Source organism: Giraffa tippelskirchi, chromosome 8 (genome assembly GCF_054371585.1).
Source record: "Giraffa tippelskirchi isolate mGirTip1 chromosome 8, T2T-mGirTip1v1.2.pri, whole genome shotgun sequence".
Classification (NCBI taxonomy): Eukaryota; Metazoa; Chordata; class Mammalia; order Artiodactyla; family Giraffidae; genus Giraffa; species Giraffa tippelskirchi.
Genome location: NC_137282.1, coordinates 75320137 through 75333734, shown reverse-complemented (window position 1 = coordinate 75333734; position 13598 = coordinate 75320137). Strand labels below are relative to the sequence as shown.

Below are 13598 nucleotides of genomic sequence, written 5' to 3'. Positions count from 1 at the left end.
GTAAACCGAGGCGGGGACCAGGGAGGTGATAAGCCGCACCACCCGTACAGGGGAGAGTGCGCTCGCCAAACTCCTGGCTGCCTGAGCTACTCCTACCGGGAACGGCACAAACCGCGGGCGCAACCGAGTCTGCGCCTTTGTGGAGTAACCGGGAGCCTGAACCTGAGCGGCTTAGACCTGGGAAGTGCACGCATCTCAGGGCCCACTCCCTGGCCGAGTAACATGAAGCCTGAGCAGGGTTGACGGGGAAAGCACACTCGCTGTGAGCGGGGATGAACCCAGTGCGGCGGAGACACTGCGAGCTCTTCACACACATGCCAGTGATATAGGTTTGCAGTGTTCCTCCCTCCCCACAGCACGACTGAACAAGCGAACCTAAAGAGACCACCTCCGCCCCTTTGTGGCAGGGCGGAAATTAGATACTGAAGAGACCTCCAAACAGAAGCCAAATAAACAGAGGGAAGCGCGTTGGAAGTGACAGGCTAACAGATTAAAATCCCTGTAGTTAACACCGACTGCATTGAAAGGGGCCTATAGATGTTGAAAAGTATAAGCAGGAACAAGGATCTATCTGAAACTGAACAGATCCCACACTGCTCACAATAGCTCCAGAGAAAGTCCGGGATATATATTTTTACTATTATCATTTTTTAAAAATTTTTTTTAAATTTAAAAAAAAATTTTTTTAAATTTTTTTCTTTCTTTTTTCTTTAAGTCCTCTATTACACCTTTAATTTTCATAACCCACTATTACCTTGCAAAAAAAAAAACCCTATTTTTAAAGCAAACTGCATACATATATCTTATACCTTTTGTGTTTTCTTTTTTTTTTTTTACTGTTTTTTTCCTGTTTTACTTTTTTTTTTACTGTTTTACGGTTTTACTGTTTTTTTTCTTTTTACACTGTTTTCTTTTTTCTTTTTTTTTATATTGTATGTTTTATAAGAGTCTAACCTCTACTCTAGATTTTTAATCTTTGTTTTACATATTTGATATCAATTTTGTACATTTAAGAACCCAATCTTTAGTACCCATTTTTACTCAGGAGCGTGATTAGTGGCTTGATTACTCTCTCCCCCTATTGACACTCTTTCTTCTCCCCCAGGGAACCTCTATCTCCCACCCTCCTCCTTCTCTTCTCAACCCAATTCTGTGAATCTCTGAGGGTGTTCTGCGTACTGGAGAACACTTTGGGAACAGAATACTGCCCAGATCTCTCTCTCCCCTCTTGATTTCTCCCTTTCTACTCATGCTCACCTCTATTACCTTCCTCCCCCCTCTCTTTGTATCTCTGTGAACCGCTCTGAGGGTTCCAGACTGTGGAGAGTACAGAGGGAAGTGCTTACTGGCTACACTGCTCTCTCCATGTTTGAGTCTCCTTCTTCTCCTCCTGGTCACCTCAAACCCCCCCCCCCAACTTCACCTCTCCATGTAAATCAGTGAACCTTTCTGGGTATCCCTCACTGTGGAGAATCTTTTCACCATTAACCTAAAAGTTTTATTATTGATGCTGTATGGATGGAGAAGTCTTGAGGCTACTGCAAGAATAAGATTGAAAGCCAGGGGAAACATTAATTAATAAGAGATCATCCAATAGCCTCCACATATACACTGAAACCAAGCTCCACCCAAGAGCCAATAAGTTCCAGAGCAAGATATACCATGCAAACTCTCCAGCAATGCAGGAACATAGCCCTGAGCATCAATATACAGGCTGCCCAGAGGCACACCAAATCCATAGACATCTCAAAACTCAATACTGGACACTCCATTGCACTCTAGAGAGAAGAAATCCAGCTCCACCCACCAGAACACCGACACAAGCTCCCTCAACTAGGAAACCTTGACAAGCCACCTGTCCAACCCCACCCACAGTGAGGAACCGCCACAATAAAGAGGAACTTCAAACTACCAGAATACAGAAAGGCCACGCCTAACACAGCAATCTAAACAAGATGAAAAGGCAGAGAAACACTCAGCAAGTAAAGGAAAATGAGAAATGCCCACCAAACCAAACAAAAGAGGAGGAGATAGGGAATCTATCTGAAAAAGAATTTAGAATAATGATAATAAAAACGATCCAAAATCTTGAAAGCAAAATGGAGTTCCAGATAAATAGCCTGGAGACAAGGATTAAGGAGATGCAAGAAATGTTTATCAAGGACCTAGAAGAAATAAAAAGGAGTCAATATGTAATGAATAATGAAATAAAGGAGATAAAAGACATTCTGGAGGGAACCAACAGTAGAATAACGGAGGCAGAAGATAGGATAAATGAGGTAGAAGATAGAATGGTGGAAATAAACGAAGCAGAGAGGAAAAAAGAAAAAAGAATCAAAAGAAATGAGGAAAACCTCAGGGACCTCTGGGACAATATGAAATGCCCCAACATTCGAATCATAGGAGTCCCAGAAGAAGAAGATAAAAGGAAAGGCCATGAAAAAATACTCGAGGAGATAATAGTTGAAAATTTCCCTAAAATGAGGAAGGAAATAGTCACAGAAGTCCAAGAAACCCAGAGAGTCCCAAACAGGATAAACCCAAGGCGAAACACCCCAAGACACATATTAATCAAATTAACAAAGATCAAACACAAAGAACAAATATTAAAAGCAGCAAGGGAAAAACAACAAATAACACACAAGGGGATCCCCGTAAGGATAACAGCTGATCTTTCAATAGAAACTCTTCAGGCTAGAAGAGAATGGCAGGACATACTTAAAGTAATGAAAGAGAATAATCTACAACCCAGATTACTGTACCCAGCAAGGATCTCATTCAGATATGAAGGAGAATTCAAAAGCTTTACAGACAAGCAAGAGCTGAGGGAATTCAGCACCACCAAACCAGCTCTCCAACAAATGCTAAAGGATCTTCTCTAAACAGGAAACACAGAAAGGATGTTTAAACACGAACTCAAAACAACAAAGTAAATGGCAATGGGATCATACTTATCAATAATTACCTTAAATGTAAATGGGTTGAATGCCCCAACCAAAAGACAAAGGCTGGCTGAATGGATACAAAAACAAGACCCCTATATATGCTGTCTACAAGAGACCCACCTCAAAACTAGGGACACATACAGACTGAAAGTGAAGGGATGGAAAAACATATTTCATGCAAACGGAGACCAAAAGAAAGCAGGAGTCGCAATACTCATTTCAGATAAAATAGACTTTAAAATAAAGGCTGTGAAAAGGGACAAAGAAGAACACTACATAATGATCAAAGGATCAATCCAAGAAGAAGATGTAACAATTATAAATATATATGCACCCAACATTGGAGCACCACAATATATAAGGCAAATACTAACAAGTATGAAAGGGGAAATTAACAATAACACAATAATAGTGGGAGACTTTAATACTCCACTCACATGTATGGATAGATCAACTAAACAGAAAATTAACAAGGAAACACAAACTTTAAATGATACAATAGACAAATTAGATTTAATTGATATTTACAGGACTTTCCACCCCAAAACAACCAATTTCACCTTTTTCTCAAGTGCACACGGAACTTTCTCCAGGATAGATCACATCCTGGGCCATAAATCTAGCCTTGGTAAATTCCAAAAAATTGAAATCATCCCAGCCATCTTCTCTGACCACAATGCAGTAAGATTAGACCTCAATTACAGGAAAAAAACTATTAAAAATTCCAACATATGGAGGGTAAACAACACGCTTCTGAATAACCAACAAATCACAGAAGAAATCAAAAAAGAAATCAAAATATGCATAGAAACGAATGAAAATGAAAACACAACAACCCAAAACCTATGGGACACTGTAAAAGCAATGCTAAGGGGAAGGTTCATAGCAATACAGGCGTACCTCAAGAAACAAGAAAAAAATCAAATAAATAAACTAACTCTACACCTAAAGCAACTAGAGAAGGAAGAAATGAAGAACCCCAGGGCCAGTAGAAGGAAAGAAATCTTAAAAATTAGGTCAGAAATAAATGCAAAAGAAACAAAAGAGACCATAGCAAAAATCAACAAAACTAAAAGCTGTTTTTTTGAGAAGATAAACAAAATTGACAAGCCACTAGCCAGACTCATCAAGAAACAAAGGGAGAAGAATCAGATCAACAAAATTAGAAATGAAAATGGAGAGATCACAACAGACTACACAGGAGTACAAAGGATCATAAGAGACTACTACCAACAGCTATATGTCAATAAAATGGACAACTTGGAAGAAATGTACAAATTCTTAGAAAAGTGTAACTTTCCAAAACTGAACCAGGAAGAAATAGAAGATCTTAACAGACCCATCACAAGCACGGAAATCGAATCTGTAATCAGAAATCTTCCAGCAAACAAAAGCCCAGGACCAGACGGCTTCATAACAGAATTCCACCAAAAATTTAGAGAAGAGCTAACACCTATCCTACTCAAACTCTTCCAGAAAATTGCAGAAGATGGTAAACTTCCAAACTCATTCTATGAGACCACCATCACCCTAATTCCAAAACCAGACATAGATGCCACAAAAAAAGAAAACTACAGGCCAATATCACTGATGAACATAGATGCAAAAATCCTTAATAAAATTCTAGCAAACAGAATCCAACATCATATTAAAAAGATCATACATCATGACCAAGTGGGCTTTATCCCAGGAATGCAAGGTTTCTTTAACATCCGCAAATCAATCAATGTAATACACCACATTAACAAATTGAAAGATAAAAACCATATGATTATCTCAATAGGTGCAGAAAAAGCCTTTGACAAAATTCAACAAACATTTATGATAAAAACCCTCCAGAAAGCAGGAATAGAAGGAACATACCTCAACATGATAAAAGCTATATATGACAAACCCACAGCAAACATTATCCTCAATGGTGAAAAATTGAAAGCATTTCCCCTAAAGTCAGGAACAAGGCAAGGATGCCCACTTTCACCACTACTATTCAACATAGTTTTGGAAGATTTGGCCACAGCAATCAGAGCAGAAAAAGAAATAAAAGGAATCCAGATAGGAAAAGAAGAAGTAAAACTCTCACTGTTAGCAGATGACATGATCCTCTACATAGAAAACCCTAAAGATTCTACCAGAAAATTACTAGAACTAATCAATGAATATAGTAAAGTTGCAGGATATAAACTTAATGCACAGAAATCCCTTGCATTCCTATACTCCAATAATGAGAAAACAGAAAGAGAAATTAAGGAAACAATACCATTCACCATTGCAACAAAAAGAATAAAATACTAAGGAATATATCTACCTAAAGAAACAAAAGACTTATATATAGAAAACTATAAAACACTGATGAAAGAAATCAAAGAGGACACAAACAGATGGAGAAATATACCGTGTTCATGGATTGGAAGAATTAATATAGTGAAAATGAGTATACTACCCAAAGCAATCTATAGATTCAATGCAATCCCTATCAAGCTACCAATGGTATTTTTCACAGAACTAGAACAAATAATTTCACAATTTGTATGGAAATATAAGAAACCTCGAATAGCCAAAGCAATCTTGAGAAAGAAGAATGGAACTGGAGGAATCAACCTGCCTGACTTCAGGCTCTACTACAAAGCCACAGTCATCAAGACAGTATGGTACTGGCACAAAGATAGAAATATAGATCAATGCAACAAAATAGAAAGCCCAGAGATAAACCCACGCACCTATGGACACCTTATCTTCGACAAAGGAGGCAAGAATATACAATGGAGAAAAGACAATCTCTTTAACAAGTGGTGCTGGGAAAACTGGTCAACCACTTGTAAAAGAATGAAACTAGAACACTTCCTAACACCATACACAAAAATAAACTCAAAATGGATTAAAGCTCTAAACGTCAAACCAGAAACTATAAAACTCCTAGAGGAAAACATAGGCAAAACACTCTCCGACATAAATCACAGCAGGATCCTCCATGACCCACCTCCCAGAATATTGGAAATAAAAGCAAAAATAAACAAATGGGACCTAATTAAAATTAAAAGCTTTTGCACAACAAAGGAAACTATAAGCAAGGTGAAAAGACAGCCTTCAGAATGGGAGAAAATAATAGCAAACGAAGCAACAGACAATTAATCTCAAAAATATACAAGCAACTCCTGCAGCTGAATTCCAGAAAAATAAAGGACCCAACCAAAAAATGCGCCAAAGAACTAAACAGACATTTCTCCAAAGAAGACATACAGATGGCTAACAAACACATGAAAAGATGCTCAACATCACTCATTATTAGAGAAATGCAAATCAAAACCACAATGAGGTACCATTTCACACCAGTCAGAATGGCTGCTATCCAAAAGTCTAGAAGCAATAAATGCTGGAGAGGGTGTGGAGAAAAGGGAACCGTCTTACACTGTTGGTGGGAATGCAAACTAGTACAGCCACTATGGAGAACAGTGTGGAGATTCCTTAAAAAACTGGGAATAGAACTGCCATATGACCCAGCAATCCCACTGCTGGGCATACACACCGAGGAAACCAGAATGGAAAGAGACGCGTGTACCCCAATGTTCATCGCAGCACTGTTTACAATAGCCAGGACATGGAAGCAACCTAGATGTCCATCAGCAGACGAATGGATAAGGAAGCTGTGGTACATATACACAATGGAATATTACTTAGCCATTAAAAAAAATACATTTGAATCGGTTCTATTGAGATGGATGAAACTGGAGCCCATTATACAGAGTGAAGTAAGCCAGAAAGAAAAACACCAATACAGTATACTAATGCATATATATGGAATTTGAAAGATGGTAATGATAACCCTATATGCGAGACAGAATAAGAGACACAGATGCGTAGAACAGTCTTATGGACTCTGAGGGAGAAGGTGAGGGTGGGACGTTCTGGGAGAATAGCATTGAAACATGTATATTATCATATGTGAAACAGAACACCATTCCATGTTCGATGCATGAGACAAATGCTCAGGGCTGGGGCAATGGGATGACCCAGAGGGAAGGGATAGGGAGGGAGGTAGGAGGGGGGTCCAGGAAGGGGAACACATATAAACCCATGGCTGATTCATGTCAATGTATGGCAAAAACTACTACAATATTGTAAAGTAATTAGCCCCCAACTAAAATATATAAATTTATTTTTTTTTAAAAAAGTAGTTCAGATGAAATTGGCAAGAATGACAAGAGAGTTAAATTTATTTATTTTAAATTAGTTTTTCCCAGCTGCTGGATTTTCATATCTTGGCATTGTCTGCATGTCTGAGTTGTATATCTTGGTGTAGACCTATTATAATTTGTGTCCATTTTTCACAATTTAAGATATTTTTGTAATGTTTTAATGAAACGACTGATGCTTTTGTAATACTATGGGCATGTTTTCATTTCTGTGTTTGTTTGCAACTAGAAGTGAGTGTTTTAAATCATCCTCAATAATTTCTATTCACTGGTTGACACTATTCACATTAAAATGTTAATAATTTTTTTCCTAAATTAAGATCAGTTGAAATAACAATTCTCATTCTGAACAAGGAAGAAAAATGCCAAAAGTATTCATATTTGTATGTCTCCCCAAACCCCATCTCCTTTTCTCTCTCCATTGATGATACAGTTTCAGCCAGCCCATGTCTCATGACTGTCTCTGATTATAACAACCCTGATTAGGCTGTCTGACAGATATCCCAGGGCATAAAATAAAGTGATTCTCCAAGATAGAATTGGAAATTTTCTGCCTTTGAAAGTCACAGACAAATTCCAAAGAGTTAAAATTGTTTTTAAACAACATTTTAAAAATAGACTTATTGCCTTTGGGATAGTGAATGTGGACTTAAAAACAGAATTTCTTTTTTATAAAAGACAACAAAGATGGTTATAGATTATACTGAATTGTTTTCTATTATGTTATCAAACAGGTTTTTGTCGACTATTTTCAGAAATTATTTTCTAAAATCTAGATATGTGCAAACTTTGACTACATAAATTGTAATTTCACAAACATGTCAATAATATTAAACATGTAAACTATGGCATTTGTTTTGTAAGTGTTCCTGTATAGCTTAGTTCATATGTATTTAAATTATATAAAAATAAAATTAATCTTTGAAATAAATGAAATTTCCTCCCCATTCACTGGGAAAGGTCTGTTTATTTCTCAGTTTAAAAACAAAGAAAAAAGAAAAACTTGTCTGTATTTTACATACATAGCAAAATGTACTCCTATACAAATGCAAAAAAAAATGGATACAGAAGTAGAAAAATTTTGTTCATTTGAAAATATTTTTTATTTGTAAATCATTTATTTTTTTAAATAGTAGGATCCTTTGCTTATTTGAATTCTACATCATAACAGCTAATTTACAGATGATATGCTAAATATAATCAGAAATATGGCAACAATTCTCCACTTTGTCTATTCAGCTTAATGGTGTATAAGTCAAGTTCAAAATTACGTTCTATGAGTATGAAACAGCATCATGTCCATTTGGTTGGAAGGCAGTTGAATTAAACAGAGAGGCTGTCAGTATGAAAAGTGAGGAGGCCAGGAAAGACCAGAACCAAGGCTGCCTTGTTGAAATGCAAATGAAGACAGTACTTGCTTTGTCAGAACCTACACTTAAAACTTTGTTGTGAATCAGATGCTCTAAATGCATAGAGCCTTACAGATGGCCTGGAATATGACAGTGGTACAATGTTTATGAAAGTCTGATAGATTAGCAAATGAGATTTTAAATTTATTTTTTAATTCAGTTATTTATCCGTCAGCCATTGATTGAACATTTATTACTGGTGTGTGTCAGGCAGTGCTGGTCTGGAGGAATAAGGAAAAATATAGCAGGAGTATCCATTCATTCTGTGCTTCTGTTACCACTTTTTCAGCTATCTATATTCCACTATATTATCTAATTGCTAACTCTATAGGACTGTAGAATCTCATTGTTAGGAAAATAGTCTAGACATCATATAGAACATTGAATCTAAGCAGAACTGTATTTTCTCCTCTTAACAAAATCCACTTAATTATACATTATATATATATGTATGTGTGTATATATATATGTATATATATATATGTATATAAAATATACATAAATTTAGGAGAAGGAAGTGACAACCCACTCCAGTGTTCTTGCCTGGAGAATCCCATGGACAGAGGAGTCTGGTGGACTACAGTCCATGGGGTTGCAAAGAGTCAGACACAGCTGAGTGCGTGCACACACACATATTTTTACAGGAGAAAAATATGTATAGATTTTATACAACATGAATAGATTTTATACAACATGTATAGGTTTTATACAACATGAATCCATTTCGCTACTGCATTTTAGGCAAAATTAAGATAGCTAGATTTGTTAACTTACATAATTCAAGTGAGGTCTATGTTTTGTGATATAGACTGATGTCAGTAGAAAATCCTCCTTCAACTTATGTTTCTTTCTCTTTTTTTCCTTCCGAACAGTTTTACCCAGCCACACATGTGGAAATCCTGGGGAAATCCTGAAGGGAGTCCTCCACGGGACCCGATTCAACATAGGAGACAAGATCCGGTACAGCTGTCTCTCTGGCTACATCTTGGAGGGCCACGCCATCCTGACCTGCATCGTCAGCCCCGGGAACGGGGCCTCTTGGGACTTTCCGGCCCCGTTCTGCAGAGGTAAGTGCCAGGGCGGGGAGGGCGTGATGCGCCCACACCTGGACTGAGCAAGTGGCTTTGGAACTGACGTCAGGAAAATTCCCACTTAGCAAAAGCAAGATACGGCATGCTGGGTCTTTCCATGTCAGTTTCTTCTGTTTCCAGTAGCGATATTAGAAGTTACCTAAGAAACCACGTTGCTGTTCATTTGCTAGGCAAGTTCAACTCTCTGTGACTGCATGGACTGCAGCATGTCAGGCTTCCCTGTCCTACGCTGTCTCCTAGAGTTTACTCAAACTCATGTCCATTAGGTTGGTAATATCATCCAACTGTCTTGTCTCTGTCGCCCCTTCTCTTCGTGTTCTCAATCTTTCCCAGCTTCAGTGTCTTTTCCATTGAGTCAGTTCTTTGCATCAGGTGACCAAGTATTGGAGCTGCAGCATCAATCCTTCCATTGAATACTCAGGGTTGATTTCCTTGAGGGTGGACTGGTTTGATCTCCTTGCTGTCCAAGGGACTCTCAAAAGTCTTTTCCAACACCACAGTTCAAAAGCATCAATTCTCTGGCGCTCAACCTTCTTTATGTTCCAGCTCTCACACCTGTACATGACTATTAGAAAAAGCATAACTTTGACTATATGGATCTTTGTCAGCCAGTGAGATCTTTGCTTTTTAATAAACTGTCTAGGTTTGTCATAGCTTTCCTTCCAAGGAGTAAGTGTCTTTTAATTTCATAGCTGCAGTCACTGTATGGAGTGATTTTGAATCCCCCCAAAATAAAATTTGTCACTGCTTCCACTTTCCCCCCTTCTGTTTTCCATGAAGTGTTGGTACTGGATGCCATGATGCCATTTAGGTGTGTTTTTTTTTAATATTTAATTTAATTGGAGGCTAATTACTTTACAATATTGTAGTGGTTTTTGCCATACATTGACATGAATCAGCCATGGGTGTACATGTGTTCCCCATCCTGAAACCCCCTCCCACCTCCCTCCCCACCCCATCCCTCTGGGTCATCCCAGTGCACCAGCCCTGAGCACCCTGTCTGATGCATTGAACCTGGACTGGCGATTCATTTCACATATGATAATATACATGTTTCAATGCTATTCTCTCAAATCATCCCACCCTCACCTTCTCCCACGGAGTCCAAAAGACTGTTCTATACATCCATTTAGTTTTTTGAATGTTGAGTTTTAAGCCTTTTTACTCTCCTTTTTTGCCCTCATCAAGAAAACACCATGACTGGACCCTATAAAGTCAGTAGCAGATACAGATGCGTTCATTAAATACCAAGATTTTTCTTCATCTTATTTCTGAAATTCTGTGGAATTCTGGACATTTTTATCACTTATCCTCATAGCATGCTAAGATTTAGTACACACTTTTTTTTTTTTTTTGGTCTTTGAAGTTTCTTTTTTTTTTTTAATCTTTTTCTTATTAAAAATGGCAGATGTTCCTTGATGATTAAATTATATCACACAAAGTCTCTTTCAACACTCTTGGACGTTGGAGACAGACCATAAAAGAATGCTCTAGGCCAAGTGCTCCTCTTCATGTTTTGGTGCAAGGCTGGACGCAGTTTCTTTTTAGAAACCTTTGATTTTCAGCCTTTTCTGTGACATTATTTTCCTGATCCATTAACTTTTGGAAAAACATACTTTTCCTCTTAGATTTTGACTTTTCTAAGAGAAACTCACCTTGTGGTGTGGAAAATAATAGTGCAGCTTACATTTGTGTGTGCTCAGCTGTGTCTGACTCTTTGCAACCCCATGGACAGTAGCCCACCTGGCTTACATTGATTGATGTCGGAATGTAATTCAGAAAGTGTGTGGAGTGTTTTTCCTGAATCAAATCACTGAATTCTCATCAGATCTCAGGGAAATCATGAAAGCTCATGCTCATTTCGCAGATGAAGAAGCACAAGTTTGATTTTCCAAAGTTTCCAAAGATAGTACATGATGCTGCTGCTGCTAAGTCGCACTCGTGTCCGACTCTGTGCGACCCCATAGACAACAGCCCACCAGGCTCCGCCGTCTCTGGGATTCTCCAGGCAAGAACACTGGAGTGGGTTGCCATTTCCATGGGATTTTCCAGGCAAGAGTACTGATGAGTTAAAACTCAAATTAATGGCTGCCTTCTTAAAATTGAAGTGTGTTTGATATAAAACATTGTGTTAGTTTCCAGTGTATATCTAAGGGATTCAGTTATATCTATTTGTATATATCTATATATTTTTTATTCATTTTCCATTATAGTTTATTACAAGAACCATATCTGACTTTTAATCCATATATGTAAGCAGGAAAATTCATAGTCGTAAGTCATCATATCAAAGTGTATTCTTTCCATCAGTATGTTTATGTTTTAGTGTATGCTATTTAATGAATATCTTCTCTGTTTTAATTAACTTATCTATTTTAATTGGAGGATGATTACTTTACAATATTGTGGTGGTTTTTGTCATACATCGACATGAATCACTCATGAGTGCACATGTGTCCCCCATCCTGAACCTCCCTCCCATTTCCCTCCCACCCCATCCCTCTGAGTTGTCCCAGGGCACCGGCTTTGAGTGGCCTGCTTCCTGCATCAAACTTGCACTGGTCATCTGTTTCACATATGGTAATATGCATGTTTCAATGCTATTCTCTCAAATCACCCCACCCTCGCCTTCTCCCACAGAGTCCAAAAGTCTGTTCTTTATATCTGTGTCTCTTTTGCTGCCTTACATATAAGATCATTGTTACCATCTTTCTAAATCCCATATATATATGCATTAATATACTGTACTGGTGTTTCTCTTTCACTCGGTATAATAGGCTCCAGTTTCATCCACCTTACTAGAACCAACTCAAATGCATTCTTTTCTACAGCTGAGTGATATTCCATAATGAATACTTTTCTATTTTTTTTCTTTATCTCTATAAAGTGTGGCAGTCTCATGAGATGTTTCTGATGTTAATTATCTTAATAGTAGCGTATTGGGGCTTCCCTGGTTGCTCCACAGTAAAGAATCTGCCTGTCAGGGCAGGAGGTGGGGGTTTCACCCCTGAGTGGGGAAGATCCCCTGGAGAAGGAAGTAGCAATCCACTCCAGTATTCTTGCCTGGATAATCCCATGGACAGAGGAGCCTGGTGGGCTACTGTCCATGAGGTCACAAAAAGAGTCAGACACGACTGAGCAGCTAAACAAGTGGCATGCTACTACTGCTGCTGCTGTCACTGGCGATGTTACTCACAATATTACTACTGCTAGCGCAGTAACTACAGCTTCTAGCTGGTACGTGGTTGTTACTTATGCGAGGCATTCCTGTTTAATCTTCATAGTAGGTATTTTATTAAAGAATTATTTTGCAAATGAGGCACCTAAGGGTTAGATGGGAAAATAACTTGTTCAAGATATTCCAGCTGATAGTGGTTGGGCTTCAGATACACCATGTTCAAACCATCGCTGTGTCCTAGAGAAATTCCTGTCAAGGGCATCTTATACCTCATCCATCGTTCTTCCTGAAATGCTCATTTCCTTTGCATTTCCTCAGGTCTGTTATCTCTCACTTCTTTTTTCCTTTACTGCTATTATTTTCTATCTTCTATTGTCAAAAGGGCGATGCCTTCAAAATCCAGAATCTCCACCCTTGTCTTTTCACTGATTTCCCTTGACTCAGTGCCCCTGTTTGAGGACCTGGCCATGCGGGTCTCCTAAATGTACACTTTCTTCCTTCTGTCCCCGATTGTGTCTCTGAAATTCCCATTAACTCTGTGAAAACATTAGAATCACTCTGTTTTCCCCTGCTCACCACTCTTACTCTGTCAGACTTTCATGCATCACCGTTCCCTCTCCAACTACCCCTTTCCAGGCATTGTTCTCCTTCTCTCCCTGACCTGCTTCATGTTGGTTAAATGACTCCGTGTCTGTAATGTCTGCCTCCACCCTACATGCTCCTCCTTAATCCCACTCCCCACCCCAACACACACACACACACACACACACACACACACACACACA

The 13598-nt window shown here is 38.4% G+C and overlaps 1 protein-coding gene across 1 annotated transcript in view; it reads left to right on the top strand.

Annotated features, from left to right (window-relative positions):
* The window catches only part of CSMD1 (CUB and Sushi multiple domains 1), a 1578457-nt gene that overhangs the window by 550619 nt on the left and 1014240 nt on the right, over positions 1–13598 (top strand). The window contains exon 3 of the mRNA XM_081517452.1: positions 9417–9611. Coding sequence (XP_081373578.1) covers positions 9417–9611 — 195 coding nt within the window. The remainder of the gene's footprint in view (positions 1–9416; positions 9612–13598) is intronic.